Source organism: Mastigoproctus giganteus, chromosome 5 (assembly GCF_048544385.1).
Source record: "Mastigoproctus giganteus isolate SK-2022 chromosome 5, ASM4854438v1, whole genome shotgun sequence".
Classification (NCBI taxonomy): domain Eukaryota; kingdom Metazoa; phylum Arthropoda; class Arachnida; order Uropygi; family Thelyphonidae; genus Mastigoproctus; species Mastigoproctus giganteus.
This window is the reverse complement of record NC_143579.1, coordinates 191,291,521-191,312,863: the sequence shown is the minus strand read 5'-3', so window position 1 is coordinate 191,312,863 and position 21,343 is coordinate 191,291,521. Positions and strand designations below refer to the sequence as shown.

The 21,343-nt window shown below is 35.2% G+C and overlaps 1 protein-coding gene across 3 annotated transcripts in view; it reads left to right on the top strand.

The window, feature by feature from the left end:
• Positions 1–2,163: 2,163 nt before the first annotated feature.
• Positions 2,164–21,343, top strand: part of LOC150085954 (ras-related protein Rab-35-like) — a 62,148-nt gene continuing 42,968 nt past the window's right edge. For 2 of the 3 annotated variants that reach the window (XM_090373615.1, XM_090373616.1), the window contains exons 1-4: positions 2,164–2,329; positions 5,933–5,983; positions 9,620–9,743; positions 18,239–18,363. In XM_090373615.1, the coding sequence (XP_090229741.1) occupies positions 2,278–2,329; positions 5,933–5,983; positions 9,620–9,743; positions 18,239–18,363 (352 nt within the window). In that variant the 5' untranslated portion in view covers positions 2,164–2,277. Of the gene's footprint in view, positions 2,330–5,932; positions 5,988–9,619; positions 9,744–18,238; positions 18,364–21,343 lie in introns of all 3 variants that reach the window. The other variant, XM_090373617.1, reaches the window with a different exon arrangement.

The window sequence follows — 21,343 nt, the reverse complement described above, 5'->3', positions numbered from 1 at the left end:
AATATGAAAAATGGATTTTTCACAGTTGTGTTCAGAAAGACCGAAAATATAGTGGCATCAAAAAAGTGAACAATTTTTAATTATTTTCTGCTGATTTTTCAAATGTAGACACATGGGATCCAAGTGACCCTATGTGCTTAAAGGAAGAACAATCCTTTTTGTGCCTGCTTATGGGTTAATTAAACCAGTGACCTCCGTAGCCTTGTGGTCAGGAGTGAGAGTGCAGTAGCACATGCTCTTTGAGTAGACCAGGGTTCAAGCCACTGACTGCTAAATATGGTCAATCTACCAACCCACACTGGACTAACATGGCAGATTATGGTCCATTTCCCTCAACATGAATCGTTGAGGAGGCTTCTGTCCTGCAGTTTTTATGGATTAATTATGAATATCTCATTAAATAAGTGTCAAGTTGAGAACTGTTCAGAATATTTTCAGTTTATTTTTGGTTAAGGAATCATTTCCTATGTTATGCAACATTAATGGTATACAGCTTAACTTCTTTCAAAAGTAAAACACCCTTAAATATGTGATTCTCAGATAATACAATATTTAAAAGCACTACAATTAGCAACCAATACAGGTTACTCAAATTTGGTGTTCAAAAGCAAACAAAGATTCAGATTTCTTTGGTTCAAGTACAGCAAGTCTTTTTGACTGTTGGCCATTCAAATTAAAGTGAACTTCATCAGATATTGAGTGAAGTTGCATCTTGATTATCATCAGGGATGTTTAATGTAGTTTGACAACAAAAAAAAATCTCCTCCCATAATCTGTATCAAGTCTAAGCGCACAACTCAAGCTCAAGTCTCAAATCCATAAGTTTGGGCTCCGTTAAATGGATATATTAATAATCAAATATAACTAATGATATTAATAAAAATATTTATACTGTTGTTCTTTTTTTCCAAATATTATTATTATTAGCCATATGGTGCAAGGAAGCCTGAGGCTTATGCTGCACCAGCCAAAAAAAATTTCTCAGTTACCCTGAGAGAGAGAGCACATGAGTCAGAAGTAGAAAGGAGTCACCAAGAAAGATGTTATGGGGTTATTTATGTGTTAATTAGTATGAAGGAGATGGTTTATGCATGGGTACTGCACATACATCATTTCTACTACCCAGGTAGTATGAATGCATTTAATATGTATGAATGTTAATTAGTATTAGTAATGGCCAATGATGCAAGCTTATAACAGCATCAGCGTTAAAAAAAAAAAAAAACCCTCTTCACACATCTCCTCTAATAATGTGTCTAATTCTTCCTTAAATTTATTCAAACTATCTATTTCCATCTAACCCCAGGGGCTCACATCTGGTGAGTATGGGCTTGGCACACCCAGGGTCCTCAGCTGGATATCATCATTCTTCTCTTTCTTGGTGATTTCCTTCTACCTCTCTCACACACACAAGGTAACTGATAAAATTTTTTTGGCTGGTGCAGCATAAGCCTCAGGCTTCCTTGCACCATATGGCTAATAATAATAATAATAAAATAAAACCAGAAGGAAGTTCCAATAATTAGCCGCCTTCTGGCTGAAAACATATTTCTGTAATCTACTCTTAATTTAAATTTACGCACCCTTGTGTGTCGTCTGAGCAAGGGTAAAAGTGCCATCATTTTGCTTTCAATCCATTTAAAGCCTTAAACTTCAATCAGATTTCCTTATAGGTGCCTAGTTTCCAGAAGCTGCAACTTGCAGAACTAGTCTTTCATAGTTAGTTCAATGGATTTGACATTAAGCAGAAAATCATACATTGGGGGAGGGGGTTCCCATAAACACAATGTAATAAATATGTAATTCCCGAACATCAAAAATCATACTACCATATTTTGCAATTATTGACGCCATGAATATAGCACTATTTATACCCTCCTTCAGAGTGTATCCAGGACTTTTCTTAGCTTCCATACTGTTCGTCATTTTATGAGATTCGTTTCGTAAATTTTGGAAACTTTTATTTATTCATGCATACCACAAAAAAAAACACACACATACTTCCTTCATTTACGTTGCATGTCACTAACCCAAATCACCTAACATATGAAGAAGCAAACCAGTGAAGAGTGACAGTTCATCAACGCTATACATATTATAGAGGAGCAGTCTGTTTTATGCAATCTCGATCCAGGAAACTCCTATACGGAAGAAGCAGTCTGACTCACAAACGCCCCTAACTTCCGTTGAACACATTTCAAGTACAGTAGGTGGTATCAGCTAAGGGATCGACCTGTGTTACTATATTGATTTTATTAGTAGTAAACGGGCAAGAGAATGGCAAAGGAATATGATCATCTGTTTAAATTGCTGATTATTGGAGACAGTGGTAAGTAAATTAAATAAATATACTTGCCTGTGAATTATAGTTGTCAAATGTTTTGTACAAAAATAAAAAGTAAGTTTGGTAGTTGGCTTATTGCAGTGGTGATTAAAATAAACCGTACTTTTTATCAGAGCTTTCTTTTTTAAATATTCTGAGTGAAATAATAATAAAAAGTTTAATTTTAAAAGGCTGTTGTTATACACGTTAAATTATTTTTGAATAGGTTTTTTTTTTTTTAAAATATGCATGTCCGCGCTCGCCCTGACAAATTACATTATAATCAAAGTTATATCAAAGGCGTAGAATTTTAAGGTAATACAGATTTCTGCTTCCACACTCTTTTATATTTAAGGTTCTAATACTTTTCGTGTTTGGGGTTTCATAACATATGGGTATATATGTTATGAAATAACATATATTGTATATACCCATGAATGACACCTTGTGTAATTTTCACATCCATTTATGCATATTTCATTTAATAAAACTTATATATACTCTTGCATCCTTTAATGCTGCTTTGCGCTTTTAGGTGCATCTGCCATACCTAATTTATTAATGACAGTGACATAAAATTAGGAGAAATGGTCATTAATCACAAATGAAAACCCTTCAACCACATCCAATACGGTTTTCAACAGATTGAAACTTTGCATACCATAGTCATATGGTATACTATGGAGAGAGGAGTAAGTGGGTGGATAGATGGGTGAGGCATTGTATGCTTTTATTATTATTATTAATAGCCATATGGTACAAGGAAGCCCGAGGCTTATGCTGCACCAGGAAAAAAAAAAACATTCCCGAGAGGGAGAGTCAAAAGTAGAAGGGAATCACCAAGAAAGAGAAAAATTATGATATCCAGCTCAGGACCCTGGGTGTGCCAATCCCATACTCATCAGATGTGAGCCTATCATTGGTATATACAGTATATGTTATGAAATAACATATATAACACTCAATCAAAAATGTCTCCTTTACACATTTATTACATAAATAACTATTTCAGATATTTCATATGTTTATATTTTATATACTTATATTTTTTATGTATTTACATATTATTATTATTTAAAACCGAATTTGGCTCCCCTCTTTAATTGGTGTCTTTGTGCGGTGCACAAACTGCACACCTGTTTACGCCAGCCCTGCTTGGTTATAAGACATGTAGACATAGATAGTAATAATAATAAGCAAGTTCAAAATATTACAAAACATTAACTGGACATTTACCATTAACAGATTTGGTTATTCAAATTTTATTTAAAAATAAAATCCATTTTTTGGTTTTTATTTGTTGAAAATAGATTAATAACTTTTTCATTCAAGTTTGGTGCACTGCTCGCTCCACAGTTCCTTTTACTCATTTTGTCACCCCTACAAAATGCGTATTGGCAATCTGCCAACTAAGCATTATCTCAACCACCGAGAGCAAATTGTGGAACTGTGTAGCACACAGTTCTGTCTACAGTTAAGCTTCAAAGTTTAAAACAATTTTGTGTTTCTGTTCGTTTATTATTTTCATTGGAAATAGTTATTTTCCAATGAACCAAAGGCCTTAGCATATGGTTGGGCCTGGATGGCCCGAGCTCAGTTTAATACTTGCATTAAATAAAGCAATTATTTATTTATTTTATTTTTATTTTATATATTTATTTTTTTATTATTGGAAATAGAGGATGAATATACTATATGCGGGACCTGTTAATAAAAATATTCATTGCATTTCATCGTTCTTCCTATAATTCTGTTGACTGTATACTGCATTTAGATTTAAAAAGCTGGGGGTGCTGCAGTTCCGCAGTGCCTACCAATGAGCCATCCCTGATTATACTGTTCACTCACAACCTTAGTTGCTATAAAACTTATTTTAAATTAATTATTTAGTGTCTGGAGACTAGGCAGCTGCGAGGTGATCTGATTGAGGTGTATAAAGCCTTGAATCGTTTGAGCATGCGCAATGCTGATGGGATTCTTCCTCTTGCTCAGAACAATCGCCTGAGAGGGCATAAATTCAAATTGAGGAAAGACAATTGTAGGATAGATGTGGGGAAGTTTGTCTTTAGCCAGTAGGTGGTTGATTGCTGGAACAAACTTCCATCTGTTGTTGCAGAAGTTGATAGCTTAAATAGATTCAAGGCAGAACTAAACAAACATTTGGAGTGAGTGGATGGGTGAAATGAGGTTTTTTTTTTTTTTTTTGGCTGATGGTATATAAGCTTGCTTTCTTGTATCATGTGCCTTTATTAATGTTAATGCTAAATAAATTATCATATGAGATGTTAGTAGGAACAGATTATAATTTAACAATGTAGGGAATAATTTCGACCTAGTTTATTTGAATTTTAGCAAAGAATTTGACTCGGGACCCTCATGAAAGGTTGCTGTATTAAGCTTGAACAGATTGGAATTCTGGTAAGATTCTAAGGTGGATTGCTGGGTGGCTGCAGGGCAGAAGGCAGAGGGTTGTAATTAATGGATATTCTTCAGATTGGTGTAATATTAGGAGTGGGGTTCCTCAAGGATAGATTCTTGGACCAATGTTGTTTCTCATTTTCATAAATGACATTGAAGGCGTGGTGTCAAAATTTGCAGATGTAAAGATTGGCAGAGTCATTACTGATCAGTGCCAAGCAGTGCTCCTTCAGGATGACTTGAATAGACTTCAAAGATGGTCAGAGAAGTGGCAGGTGTGTTTTTAAGCAACTAAATGCAAGGTCTTACACTTGGGGTATAGCAACCCACAAAAAAACTATACACTTGGTGGGGTTGAATTAAAAATAGTGGAGGAGGAAAGGGATTTGGGAGTTACAATACGGGCAGATATGAAGTTTTCTGAACAGTGTAAACAGGCAGCCAGGAAAGCCCATGGTGTCCTACCAATGATTTATTGAACACTACCTTGTAGAGATAGAGAGGTCATAATCCCACTGTATAAGGCAATTGTAAGACCACATTTGGAATACTGTATTCCAAGTATGGAGACCTTATCTGAAAAAAAAAAGACATCAAGCTTCTTGAAAGGGTCCAAAGAAAGGCAACTCGAATGGTAAAATCAGCAGAAGGACAACCATATGAGGAAAGACTCTGATTATGTGGGCTTCAGAGCCTAGCAACCAGGCACCTCAGAGGTGACCTGATTGAGGTATATAAGGCTCTGAAAGGGATTAGTAAAACGAAGGTGGAATTCTCACTCTTCTAAACAATTCCAGAACTAGGGGTCATAAATTCAAATTACAAGGCTTGAGGTTTATATTAGATTGAAGAAAGTTTTTTTTTTTAGCCAGTGAGTCATTGATAGCTGGAACAAGTTGACCTCACAGGTAGTTGAGGCTGACAGTTTGAATAAATTCCAAGGTCTACTGGATATTTACCTGTATGAGGAGGGAATCATATAATTAGTGTTTTCCTATCTACTTGGTTGGGGTTTTGATTTTTGCTAGTGCAGCAAAAACCTGTGGCTTCCTTGCACTACATGGCGATTACTATTACTACTACTATATAGACATTTGAAACTGATTTGTCTTTTCTTGATGATCTTGTAGAATTTAAAGATTACATTTTTTTTAAAATTATGTAGTGAACATTCTCAAAATTGTATTGTAGGTGTTGGAAAAAGTAGTCTCCTGCTACGGTTTGCTGACAACACTTTTTCTGGTAAGTGATTTATTGATAATTTTTTTTTCTTTCTTTTTTTTTTCTTTTTTTTTTTTTTTTTTTTTACAGTGTGGTATTGAAAGTTCAAGTAATTGCAGATAAATTTTAAAGTCCATAATATATAAAAAAGTCTTAAGAAAAGCTAATATATTAAATTTTAAATTAATCAGATATACGTATTATTGTAATTCAGAATATTAAAACTTGAATTGGCATTGATATTAAGCTCTTATTTTAATGGAATTTATTCTACATTTTCTGACAACGTTACCTTTATAAAATTGTCAAAAGTAGCAATGCTCAGTTACTTTGTAAAGTAACTGATTTGTTCTTTCAGAATGTGTGTAAAACTAAAATTTTGGTGATTGATGATAATCTTGTTTCCAGTAAATTGAAGGTTAATGGGCAAGATATCGAAGAAGTTGATGAATTTGATTACTTAGGGCAGAAAGTCAAGAATAAATAAAAATAGTGACTGCTCAAATGATGTAAAGAGACGACAGGCAATTGCTAAAATGTTGGTCACTGATCTGACAAAATTATGGAGATCAAGATCTGCCCCTAAAGCCAAAACTGAGAATCATTGATTCGTTAATTTTTCCAGTTGCCACTTATGGGTGGAATCTGAAAACAGTTGACAGGAAGAAAATTGAGGCATTTAAAATGTGGTGTTACAGGAGATTACTGCCTATTTCTTACTTGTATTGAAGAACAAATGAGTGGGTATTGAATAAAATTGGCAGGCCTAAAATTCTTCATAGCATCAACAAAACAAAACTCAAGTTTTTTGGTCATATAGTAAGAAGGGAAAACTTTCTGTTGAAGAATATAATGGAAAGAAAAATCGAGGGGAAGTGGTGCAGAGGAAGACCTGCAACTAGGTGGAAGGATGGGATCAGTGAACTTCTGGGCATGACGCTTTGCAATGCCACTTGTAGAGCACATGATCAATGCAGTTGGAGGAATTTGTTGGTGGCCACAACAGCTCTTCAGGGAGTTATGTGACTGGAAAAAGAAGATGTAGGTACGAACATACCTGTAACAAACATGAGCCCTTTTCACCTTTTGCTTGTATTCAGCTTTGGGAATATCCCTTTTCACCATCCAACAATAATCACCTAACATGGCAGCACTCCATTTGCTTTTGTGTCTTTGTTCTGTCGCTGTGATGTCTTGATGGAAGTGCTCACCATGTTCGTCGCTGATGGCACCACAGTTTAGCAGGAAGAAATCCAGATTTGAGTGCAGAAATGCATCTTTAATGACTTGTTGCACTCCAGTTTTTCTTAAGTAATGAGATCTTCCACAAGCTACCTATAGTTGCCGGCTTTAACATTTGCTAGAAATCTAGTTGAAACATTTCAAAAGGCTTTCCACACTGATTTCTCACTATCACTAAGGACACCTTTGACAAAAAGTTGCCTTATTTGTGGGCCAATGAAAACATCTGCCTTAATCTTGTCTCTACTAAGTCTTGGGAATTTCTCTTGCAAGTATGTGAATGAAGGACCATTCACTTCCAAAGCCTTCACGAAATTTTTCACAAGCTCCAGTTTCATGTGGAGTGGTGGAGACAAAATTTTATTTGAATCTACCAGAGGTTCAAATGCTATGTTCTTCATTCCAGGTGCTAATGATTTTCATTGAGGCCAACTCCTTTTATCATAGTGCATATCCTTGGCATGGCTATCCCACTCGCAGAGAAAGCAACGATACTTAATGTAACCCTTTTTTAATCCTAATAAAATGGCGATTACCTTTAAATCACCACATATCTGCCACTCATACTTCCGATAGTATACACCTGAGAGGATGTTCTCCATACTTGCGTGTGTTTAATTTTTGTGGACAGCATATGCAAGAGGTATTGAAGGCAGCATGTTTCCATTGTGTAATAACACAGCCTTAAGGCTGTGTTATTACATTAGAAGCATCTATAGTTGCCATTCTTCAGGAACGTGCCTCATGTTCATTGCTACCATTAGACCATCAACATCCTTACAAACAGTGATTTCACCTTCTGTTTGATAGAATTTATCATAGTATTTATTTCGAGTACAAAATATTGTCACTTTCACAGAATAATCTTGAACAGTGGTGTCCAACTTATGGCCCACGCAGAAAGTGGACTAAAACAGCATTTTAGTGTAGCATCACTGCGTGTACACGCGTGCAAGCATTAATCTTGACCCTATCAAACGTATACATGTAGTCCAGTGCAGTCATGTTAAGTACAGTTATGTATTCAATCAATCTTTTCATGTTGTGAAATTCTACTATTTTGATATAACTTGTTGATTGTATTGAATTATTACTAATTTGTATTGAATTAAAAAATCATTCTTAAAAATGTTCTGAAAGAGGAAAGATGATTTGGAGTGTCGTGTTTTTAATCAAATGTGGATTGGAGACTATTTATTCTTGAGTACAACAAAAAAGCAGTGTGTTTGGTGTGTAAAGACAGTGTGTAAGTTTTTAAAGAATATAATTTAAAAAGACACTATGATTCCAAGCATAAATCTTATGATCAATATAAAGGAGTGTTGTGAACAGAAAATTGTTCAGTTACAAAACGAATTAAGAAAAACAACACAACACACTGAAAACATATCAGTCAGGAAATTTATTCGCTGCAACTGCCAGTTATCAAGTTTCAAATTTCATTGCTTTCGAAAGTAAACTGTTCAGTGATGGTGAATTTGTTAAACGTTGTTTGTTAAAAGTTATGGAAGAATTTTGTCCGGAGGAACGAGATACGATACAAGACATTAATTAGTTTGTCTTGACAAACAATTATGTGAAGAGTAGAAGATATTGTAAAGAATTTGTTTGAACAACTTTTGGAAAACATAAATGAAATATTTGTTTTGTTTGTTTTTGTGGCACTGGATGACAGTACTAATGTAAATGACACAGCCCAACTCCTTATCTTCATACATGGAATTAATGAAAATTTTTTACCAGTTGATGATTTTGCTGATTTACAGAGCATGCACGGAACAATTACAGGTAAATCTTTTGGAAATTTTTGCCAATTTATTGAAAAGTTAGGATTAAATATTAAAAACCGGGTAGGGAATGCTTGGAAATCGGCTTGGGAATGCCTTTCCTCCTCTGCTCCAAGGTATATGCTTCAACTGAAAAGTATACAGGTAATTTAGGAATGCTAAAGCTTAACTCATTTATCTGCCTTGCCCTAACTCTCTCTCGTCATAATGCCACATCGATTGATGTTGATTACTAAAGACTCTACTGAACATGGTGTTGTAGGTAATACAGTATTTGATCTACGAATAAGAGACGCTTTGACTCTAGAATCAATTAGAACACACGGTTTTCTAGCCAGTAAAAGCATTTAAGATGATGTTCTTGAAAAACATTACAATTAGAGACATCAGGGAAACCTGCAAACCTTCTTATAAATCAACTCTCTCTCTCTCTCTCTCTCTCTCTCTCACACACACACACACACACCTAACAGTGATGAAACTGACACTAAATTGGAGAAAATTTATATTAAAACACTACAATAGTCAATGTGTGACTAAGATAAATTTTGACTCCACTTGGTGTGCAGAGGATCAATTCCTTATAATTGTAAAACATTTCTTTGATTTGATTTAAATTTTATTTTAGGTAGCTATATTACTACTATTGGTGTTGATTTCAAAATTAGAACGGTAGAAATAGATGGAGAAAGAGTAAAATTACAGATATGGGATACTGCAGGGCAGGAAAGGTTCAGGACAATTACTTCCACGTAAGTACAATATACATTTATATTACTGTATATAATATACATTTATATATTATATATAATATATATAATATACATTTATATTACTACCATACGTTTTCATCATTTTTTTTATTAATATAAAAACATTAATATCTGAAATGTCACCATTATACAATATTTTTATGTAGCAAAGATGGTTTTTCTTACTAAGGAATTTTGCATTCTATTTCTTTCCTTTGAATTGGATATGCCATTTAAATTGCAATGCCCACTGGGATGCATGATAAAAAATAAAAAAAAAATACAGCATTAAGAACTAAGTTAACACATTAACTTTACTCTCACATGATTATACTGAAACCATATTTATATATTTTTAATTTTTCATCAGAATTTATAAACATAAATTTCTGTACATGAATGTATTACTGATACTTAAGTGAAACACTTTGCATTTATCAATGTTAAAATTCAATTGCTATTTTTCAGCCCATATGCCCACTTTATCTAGATCGTGTAGTACCATACCCTGATTAATTCATTAACCACCCTGCCTAACATTGTATCATCAGCATATATTGACATTACATGCTTGAAACAGTTTCATTGATATCATTAAGAAATATTTTAAAAAGAATTAGGGGCCCAACAACAAGCCCTGTGGCACCCCAAATGTGACATTAGTCCAGGAAGAGCCATGCAAACTATTCTGTCTAATACTTCTCAACTCTTTTGGTTACCTATAGTAGCAACTTATCCCTAATGGCACATTGCTCCAATTTATACAGCAGTCATTCACAATGAACAGTATCTAAAACTTTATTGAAATCTAAATAAATGATGTCAAAATTATTTTTTGCATTCAGAAATGATCTTCTATTACTTCTTAAACTATTCACCCCTTGTTTTCCTTTTCCATAAGTCAAACTTATAGGTCTTTAATTAATTGTTTCACATTTTAAACCACTGTGTGAATAGGAGAGACATTTATGCATCTCTAATCTATAGTAGCTTTTCCTTGAATTCAAAGGTGTGTTCATTGTTATAGCTTAAAGGTTCGATTGCTTCTTTTGCTGCCTATTTTAATATAATTGGATAGATTCTGTCATCCCTAGTACCTTGTTTTCTTTTAGCTGCAACAATTTCTTTCCACTTTGTTTCAGTTCTCATATCATTTCTTTCAGTTAGAATTAGAGGTATGTATACTTCTTGTATACTCACCTCTTTTTTGTGAATTTAGAGGAAATATACTGTATTTATTCAGTTTATCAATAGCTGATACTACAGTATCATCAGTAGTTATGCTGTTCAAATCTGATGAACCAATACAGTTCATTCCTTTCCTTTTAGTGTTAATATAAGCAAGGAATTGTTTGCTATTTTCTTTCCCCTGTTAGCCAAAAACTTCTTATCTGCCTTAGCATGCTTCTCCTTAATTAACTTAATTACAGCTTTTGAATTCTTTGTTTTCTGAATTTTCAGAAAAGAAATCTAATGAACCATTAAGATTTGCTAGAGGTGTCAGCAACAATTCAGGTTTGAATCGTTGTTGATACCTCAGTCATGAAATTTGCTCATTCTTGTTGCCTCCCTAATGTATTAGTATATAAAACATTCCTTGAGCACAATCAGAATTGCTCTGCTGCTGTGTGATTTGCCAAACCATAAGTTCTGATGAATACGTAAATAAATTTAATGATTTTGAGGTGCTGGTCAAGACATCAAAGGTAGATATTGTTGGCATATCAGAAACGTGGTGTCACACAGATATAAGGAATTCAGAATTGGAATTTGGGGAGTACAATGAGTACAGAAAGGATAGACAGGATAGGAAGGGGTTATGCTGTCTGTTAAGAAACACATAAAATCTAAGGAAGTGTATCCAGTTGACATGCTGGATACATTTCTGGATATGAGTAGATAGTGCAATGTTGAGTCAGTTTGGTGTGACATAAGCACTGGAAAAGAAAAATTGAGAGTAGGAGTGTGTTATAGGCTTAATGACTCTGATGAGTACAGTGAACAACTGTACAGAGAAATAGAGTGGGCGAGTAAATCAGATTGTCTTATAATGGGGGATTTTTGCTTCTCAGATATTAACTACAACTTGTGAATTGGTCGCTCGCACACTAGCAAGTCTTTTGTGGATTTATTGAATGATTATTTTCTACAGCACCATGTTCGAGCGGCAACGAGAGGGAGTAATACTCTTGATCTGATTACCAGCAGTGATTCTTCATGCATTAAGAATCTGCAGATAAAGGAACCACTATGTGACAGTGATCATAATGTGCTGACATGGGATTTATTCAAAGATGTAACTACCATCAAGGGTGAAGGAAACAGTTTTTGCTTTTGTAAAGGTGACTACAGTGGTCTCAGACAGTTTTTAAATTCTATACAATGGGACCAACTGATGATGTTATGAACAGCAAATTTTAAATAGCAAGCATTCAAAGATTGGAAGCTACTAGGCTTTTCATACCAAGTAAAAAATACTGTTCAAGGTTTAGGCCTGAACGGATGTCGGATGAACTAATGAGACTCGTGGCAGAGAAGAAAAATGCACGGGATACGTATAAATTATTAGGTGATACAGAAGTCTGTGGTAGATATAAGCTAGTCTGTAATCAAGTCACAAAGGGCATTAGGTAAGCCAAAGACAGATTACGAGAAATCTTTGACAAAGGATGCAAAGAAAAACAGTAAAGACTTCTTTACTTATGAAAGCTTTGGAAGGAAGGGAATGAATCAGATTGGTCCACTTGATACTGATGATTTAGTTGTTGATGATCCTACTGAGTAGCTGACAAACCGAATGAGGATTTTGCATCTACATTTACACATGAGGAAGTCTGTAGGGAAGTGGAGGCCAGAAGCTTATCAAACTCTAGCAGGAAGCAAGATGATTTTGTAATAACTGAGACCAAAATGGAGGAGAAATTGAAGTTGAACCTAAGAAAGCCACCTGGGGTGGATGGGATCTATCCAGTTATATTAAAGAGGCAGCAAAGGAAGTAAGCAAACCCTTAGTCATAATTATGAAAGCTTCCTTGGACTCAGAGGTGATCCCCATGGACTGGAGATGTGCAAATGTGTCCCCAATTCACAAAGGGGATCGAAGGGTGACACGAGTAATTACAGACCAGTTAGTTTAACTTCTGTTCCGGGTAAAATGGTGTCACTGGTTAAAGATGCATTGCAGGATCATCTAGACAAGACCACAGCAATAATTCAGACACAGCATGGGTTTGTTAAGGGAAAGTCTTGTCTGACAAATTTGATAGGATATTATGATGTGGTTACAAAGGAATTGGATGCAAAAAATTATTTTGATATCATATACTTGGATTTTAGGAAAGCTTTTGATACTGTTACACATGAAAGATTATTGTACAAATTGGAGCAGTATGGCATTAAGGGCAAATTGCTGCTATGGATAAAGGGATGGTTGAGTGGAAGAAGACAGAGATTGGTAATCAACGGACACTGCTCTTCATGGAATAATGCTATTATTGGAGTCTCCCAGAGTTTGCTGTTGGGCCCATTGTTGTTTTCTATATTTATCAATGATATTGATGAACGTATATCAGGCTTAATGTCCAAGTTTGCAGACGATACATACGAAGGTTGGCAGGTTTGTTAATGACAGTAGTCACAGTATGCTACTGCATCAGGATCTAGAAACGTTGGGCAGATGGGATGAGAGGTGGCAACATTGAAAAATGCATACCAACTGTGTGGTACTACACTCAGGGTAGTGGAGAATGAAAAAGACCTGGGGGTAATTGTGCAGTCAGATATGAAGTTTTCTGAGCAGTGCAGACAGTCTGCAAGAGTAACTCATGGGATCTTGACAATCATGTATAGGAATTTTGCTAGCAGAGACAAGGAGGTGATCCCCTTGTATAAGGCAATGGTCAGGCCACACCTTGAGTACTGCGTACAGGTATGGGGCCCTTATTTTAGGAAGGATGTAGAGCTGCTAGAATGAGTACAGAAAAGGGCAACAAGATTGGTGAATTTAACAAAAGGTTGCTGTTACCAAGAAGGGCTTAATATCTGAAAATTGCAGTGTCTGGAGACTAGGCATCTCCAAGGTGATCTGATTCAGGTGTATAAGATCTTGAATGGTTTGAGCAAGCTCATTGCTGATGGGATTCATCCTCTTGCTCAGATTACTCATCTGAGAGGACATAAATTCAATTTGAGGAAAGACAATTTTAGAATAGATGTGCGGAAATTTGCCTTTAGCCAGTGGGTGATAGTTGGAACAAACTTCCATCTGTCATAGTGGAGGTCGACAACTTAAATAATTTTGAGGCAGAACTAGGCAAGCATTTGGAATGAATATGGATGGGTGAAATGGAAAGGGTTTTTTTTTTTTTTTTTGGTCAGCTGCTATATAAGCTTGCTTTCTTACATCATATGCCTCTACTAATGCTAATATCCAGAAAATTAAAACACCCCATGATAAGGCATTCTGATTTGCTGGCCCACTCTGTCTGTATAGTTGTTCATTATAGTCAGTACCGACGCTAGGCTGGACGTCACCCTCCTGCAAAGCTGAAATGGGTGTCTCCCAAACAAATGGCAATTTATTTATTTATTTTTATTTTTATGCAGATATGTAAATTTGCAGCAATTATATTGACTTACCTAATTATTATTACTTAATTCGTTTACAAAAATTTAAAGAAAGAATGAAACTTCATACTGACACTTCGAAACAGTGCCCACCTTGTAGTGGCACCCGCCTGCAATGCAGGCCCGCTTCTGCTGGCCCTGATTATACTCATCACAGACATTTAACGTATAAAATGCACTCTCATTTTTGTTTGGCTGTATTATTATGCTGGCAACCAATGTTGTAATCTTACAAGATCATTTCTGCCCCGGTGCCTCCGTAGCCAGGTGGGCAGGAGCAGCAGTGTGTAGCACATGCTTCTTGATTAGACCGGGGTACGAGCCCGTGACCACCAAATATGGAAGATGCGGAAAGGTCAGGGAATGACCACTGCATATCCCCGGAGCAATATGGCCTTAGTTGCTAATGCTCCTAAAAACCAAACAACAACAACATTTCTGCCCCAAACATTAGCTGCTCACGTGAAGCCTAACATGTGACATATTTTGATTGATTCTTTTATTCTAAAAGTTCAAATTAACAGCTCAGATCTGTATAAAATTTAACTGTACTCATTACTCCTTGCCTGTCGGATCCATTTCTGAGTGAGTAAAATATACCTAGCTTATATTTCTATGAAAATAAGTCTTCCTTACACTTGCTGTTTGGTTACATCCTATTAAAAAAGTATTTTGTTTTTGGTGTAGTAAGCAGAATTATTTAAGAATTTAATCCCAGGGGCTCACATCTGGTGAGAATGGGCTTGGCACACCCATGGTCGTGAGCTGTATATCATCATTCTTCTCTTTCTTGGTAATTCCTTTCTACTTCTCTCTCTCTCCCTCTCCCCCCCTCCATCCCCCCATCCCCCGGGGTAACTTGGAAATTTTTTTTGGCTGGTGCAGCATAAGCCTCGGGCTTCTTTGCACCATATGGCTAATAATAATAATGCTTACTGATAGAACTTGCCTCTTTTCTGTTACTGGAAGACATTTAAACACTTCATTTTGTGACATTAACTTCTCACATATCTTTATTTTCCTTATGAAAAATCATATATATAGCTCATATGGATGATGTCAGCTGCTTACCATTCACAACTTTACAGCTGAATTTCTTCACCGTTATAAACAAGTTCAGTCAACATTATTAACCTTTTGTATTTTTTTGAAAGGTTTGGATTATTTGTCAACTCAGCTAAAACTAAATATATTTTTTGTATTATTCCTACAATTCCCACAGATTAATCATTCAGTATGATAACTGATAGTACTAGTATTTCGGTATCCAACAAGGTAAAATTTTCACGACCAATTTTTTATCAAAAGCTGCCCTTTCACTGCCCAAATAATTTCTGTGGACTTAACTTTTTAAGACGTTCTGGCAACTTATACTGGATTTCAAAGAAGTTTTAGGGTGTCCTCAAAAAATGCTTTCTTTTCTGCATTGAATGATGAATATTTGAAGTGCTGCAAGACTGAACATGCTGACCAGTATTAAAGGCTTGAATTCCAGATCCTCAAGTGGCACTCATGGAAAGAAGGCTATGCATATAGTATTTTTAGATCACACTTATCCATTCAGGATCACTGGCAATAGCAAGGCCTTTTGAATTTTTCCTGATTTGGTAATGGGTGCAAATCTTTTTTTTTTTTTGTTTTTTTTTTTTTTTGATGTTTGGTTTTTCATTGAATAGTGCATTCCTCCACCTTCAGTGACAAACTTTCCTGATTCAACCAGAATTATATCTAGATTAAAAGAATCATTTTTACTTCTTTTTGATTAAAATAGTATTAGTATATGTGAGATGCAAGGCATATTGTCTTGAATCCCAGTAACAGGACAGGAAAAGAAACACTTCAATTGCATTATAGTATAGTTTTGTGCATGTAGGGTTAGAATTTAAAATTAACTTTATAGAAGTGATTTTTTTACATTCCTACTTTGCTCTGAAATATTTTCTCAGCAATTATACTGGATATTAAAATATTTGAATAGAGTTATCAAGAATAAAGGAATTGTCATCAGAAAGAAAGAATACAATAGTAAGATGAAGGATTTGTTATCCTAAGGATTTGTTAGTGATAATTCTAACAGAATTTATGTACCAAATATCTTAATATTTATTAGAATCATTACTTTCAGAGCAAAACTAAAATATAAAGGAATTATTAATGTAACATTTATTTAAAACTCTAGCTAAGACTATAAACTAAACTGTAGTGCACTGAAGTGTTTATCTTCCCTGTAAAATGGTATCACACTTCAATGAATGGAACTTAGATTGACCTGCAGGTGTCCAAAGGTCCTGTACTCGGTGCAACTTGAGAAAAAGTTATTTTTCATGAGAAATTTGTAAATACAAAGGGTACTAGGAAAGTTTTGCAATACAGCTTTGTTTATTTAATTTTTTCAAAGTAATTTCCTCTACATTCAATACACCTCTCCATCCTCCGAAACCAATCTTTAAACCAGTTCTGCCAAGTTTCACTAGGGAGTAAAGCACACTCGTTGTCCCAAACCCGTAGAAGGTCCTCATCACTGGAAAACCGCCTCCCTTTTAGCTTCATTTTCACATGCGGGAACAGTGCAAAGTCGCAGGGAGCAAGGTCTGGACTGTAGGGAGGGTGCTCGAGAAGTTTCAGTCCTGTCGTGGTCAAATATTTGGTGCAGGCTTTGGCGCGGTGAACTGGAGCATTATCGTGATGGAGGTACCAGGTGTCCATTCTTGACTTTGGCCGCAGGTTCTTCATAGATCCAATGACTTTAGGCAGGCATTGTTCAGTATACCACTTAGCTGTGACTGTCTTCTGCGTGTCCAAAACGACACGTTCCACAATTCCACTCGATTTGAAAAATACAGCTATCATTTTCTTCTTTACAGATCGGGATTTTCTGACAATTACGGGTGTGTCGTCATCATCAAAGACCCAAACTTTGTTTTGAGCCTTGGTCGGCAGATCGTAATAGTACAGCCAAGTCTCGTCACCTGTCACGATGTTGTTCACATACCGAGATTGTCCCTTATCAAACTTTTTTAACATCTCCCGGCACCAAGTCACACGTCGTGTCATCTGCTCTTCAGTCAGTTGATGCGGCACCCAGAGAGAACAAAGTTTCTTCACGTGCAAATGATCTTGCAGAATCGAACGAATTGCTGGTGCATTTAGGCCCAAAGTATCCTCTATCTGTTGGTAGGTCACTCGCCTGTTTTCGTCAAGCATTTTCCTCACAGCAGTAACATTTTCCTCCGTAACTGACGTTCGTGGCCTTCCCGGCCTCTCAGAATCCTCCAGAGTGAAATTTCCCCTTTGGAATTCTCTATACCACCTGAATATCGTTGTACGATGTGGACAATCATCATCTAGTGCAAGAGTCATTTCTTCTAAGCACTGGTCTATGGTTAAACCACGCACGAAATTATACCGCAAAACTGTCCTTATCTCATTTCGTGACCACGATGCCATCGCAAGCACTTTACACTCTCACTACTAATGAATAACTGAGCCCATCGACTTGGTGCGGCGGCTACTATGCCCATATGAACATGTCTCAACATGCAGCAACAAGCAGCTTCCTGTGATTCGTTGTTGCGTCATATTGCAAAACTTTCCTAGTACCCTTTGTATTAACCTGACTTTTTTGAATTGAATATGTTTTTGTTCATTTCATTCATTTAGTTCAGAATTTGCATTGCACCTGCTGATTTCTTTTGGTTTGTGCTGTTTCTCTGATAAATCCTGCTTTTAAACATCCACTAGTAATCTCTGTTCTGGAATTGCCCTTTTTTTTTTTTTTTTTTTACTTGTAGCCAACAAAGAATTTATATGTACAATTATCATTTTAAAACTATTTTTAGTAACTAAATTATATAATTCTGTATTTTTAGATATTATAGGGGAACACATGGTGTTATAGTAGTGTATGACATAACTAATGGTGAATCCTTTGCTAATGTTAAAAGATGGCTTCATGAAATAGATCAAAACTGTGATGTTGTCAACAGAATTTTAGGTAAGTTGCATACTTTTCTATAAATTTTGTAAAAATTTATAGAAATTTTTCTATAAAATTTCTAGTAGAACCTCCTAAATCTGACATCCTCAAAGACAGAACATTCTTATTTTTGAAAATTTCAGTTTTTTTGAAGCTATGCATATGGTTATGTATATAGGAGTATTTTGTTATTTTCATTACATACTAGCCCAACCCATACAGCCAGATTGGTCCAGTGGATAGCATACTTGCCGTAGAAATAATGGTCATAGGTTCTGGTATGGGTGTTGCAATTGTCCTATATTTTCTTAATGATTTCAGCAATAATTGCCTTGAAAACTAAATACATACTACAGTAGAACGTTGGTTATCTGGAATAATTTGAAAGGCTGATCTTTCTTTCTTCTGTTTTTTTAATTTTTTTAAATTAAATTAACGGTAGTACAGTAAGCACCGATTCTAGTGATCATGTTTGCAAATTGAATTTTGATTATAATAAGTGAAAGATCAAGTTTACAATCCATTTATAACAGATTGTACAAAAAAAAAAGGCTCAATAAACTGAAAACTACAAATTGTTTTTATTGTTTTATGGTTGTGACCTCTAGAAGTCTACGTAACCTTCAGAAGTGTGCTTTAGAAAAATATTACCCAGACTACTGTGTTTTCTCGGAAACAATGAGTGAATTTCAGATTAGTTTAGTTTAGCTCCAGATTCGGTAAAAATAATATCAGCCCAAAACTGTGCAATTTATTATTTTTCTCAATTTTTTACAGTAAAATGTGAACAAAAAGAAAACTCTTAGTTTTAACATTGCAACAGAAAACGGAAATTATTAATAGAATTAGAAAAGGTGAAAATTTAGGAAATCTCTCCAAAGAGTTTAATATGGGGACTTCAACAATTTACAACATCAAGAAATATTCCAATGCTATAATATAATTTGTGTTAATTATGGATAGTGAAGGAGGATCTAGAAGGAAAAAGACATGTTCTACATCTTCTAGAACATGTTTAACGTGTTCTAGAAGTTTAATTTACTTTTACTTTCAAAAATTAGACCTAGGTGATGAATGCTGTTCATAAATGAGATAGGGTGATTGGAAAAGAGTAGCTCACATTCAAGATACATCTGCACTTGTTACAAAAGTGTATGGCTCTAGGTTTCTGGTGGATAGTCTGTATCTGTTTTGTGCCATCTACAGTTCAATATTATTTACTGAGATATGGAATTACCTCTCAGTGAAGATTGAGAGGCAATCTGTGAATGACAGAAGTCAGTAAGATCATCAGCAGAGAAGGATGAATCCATAGTGTTCAGAATATATTTATTCACACAATTTATTCTTATTCCAAAGAAAATGATAGTGAGAACAGAACTTAGTGGGACCCCATATTTTTGAACATAGGTTAGAGAGAGAGAGAGAATATTCTGGTGAACCTAGGAGGAATTAAATAATTAATTTTATGGTGAAGAAAATTTTTAATGAAATATGTAAGTTGCCTCTCAGGTCAAGGGAATGGAGATCACTCAAGATAACAAAATGCCACATAGTGTTTAAGGATATCTCTAGGTTAAGGCATACCATGGTGAGATGGTCATTTTGCATAAATACATTTCTTGATGTCTGATGTCAGCTGGAACTTGTAGCTTTCAGCAATAGCGATTTTTTTTTTTTTTTTTTTTTCTCCCTAATTTGGAGGTTGCCAGTACATAAGAATTATGCAAGAAGCTGGAAAATGCACATACAATGAAGATATGACTGAAAAATATCACCAATGAGAATGTTTTCTCATTTAAATCTGTAAATGTTAGAGCATTATACAGTAATCCCTCAGTTTAATAGACTTCAGATTTAGCAGATGAAAAAAAAATTGACTGGAAACAGAGTATTTTGACTGTGATCATAAGACAGGGAAACTAGGAACTCACAAGTCATGACAGCCAACAACAAGCATCACTGTCTGTTTATGGATACGCTCACTACTATATCATTAAGTACTCATCTGTACCCTGTTTCTTTTTTATAGATGTGATAATTCCCTTCAGTACACCCTCATGTAATATTACCATACCTTTTCCTCTAGGGTGGAGGTTACATTTCTGTTATATAAGTGAGTGGTGACACTGCATTTGTAATTTTGTTCAGGTCTGTAAGCCACATTTAAGGAAAGACACTGTGCTTCTTGAAAGGGTACAAAGATGGATGAAAATCATCTGTTGAGAATATCAAGGGACTGTCCATATGAGAAGAGACTACAAATGTGGGGTTACAGAACTTTGAAACTAGGCAATTTAGATGGAGGAGGTATTCCGAGGTGTATAACACAGTGCAAAAAACTAAGCAGCAGCCATAAACATAGACTTTTGGTGGAAAGTAGTAGGTTGAAACTAAGATAGTTTACATTTAGTCACCATATTTTGAAGATATTGTTTTATGATGTAGCAAAAGTCTGACTTCCTTGCATCTTTTGGCCTTTACTAATAACGATGGTGTAAGGTCTCGGATTGGTACTGTGTTACTTTTTTTAAGAAAACATTTGGAAATAGTATCAGAAACAAATTTCTTGATGTTCATGGTTGAGGTTTTGCTGCTATGGAGTATCACAAAGACAGTGTATCCAAAACAAATTCTTTTACAGTTGGTGATTTGAATGAGGCAGTACAGAAGAGTTTTCACTCTCCACAAAAATTTTGTAAGGTGTAATGGAATTTCATTATTTAACTTTGACACATCATTTCACAAAGAGAAGGATATATATCCTACACCTATTAATTATTTTAAATAAATAATTAAAGTATGTGATAACTGTTTTCCTTTTCATATGTAGTGATTTGATGAATAAAAAAATCACCCTGTACATAGTTATTTTCCCTAGTGAGATTAAGAAATCAGAAGAAACAAAACAGCAACTCCTAAAACTTGTATTGCAAAGGATTTTGTATTCATATTTGCATATATTTGCCCCTAATTGATTGGAATAAGTGGGAAGGAA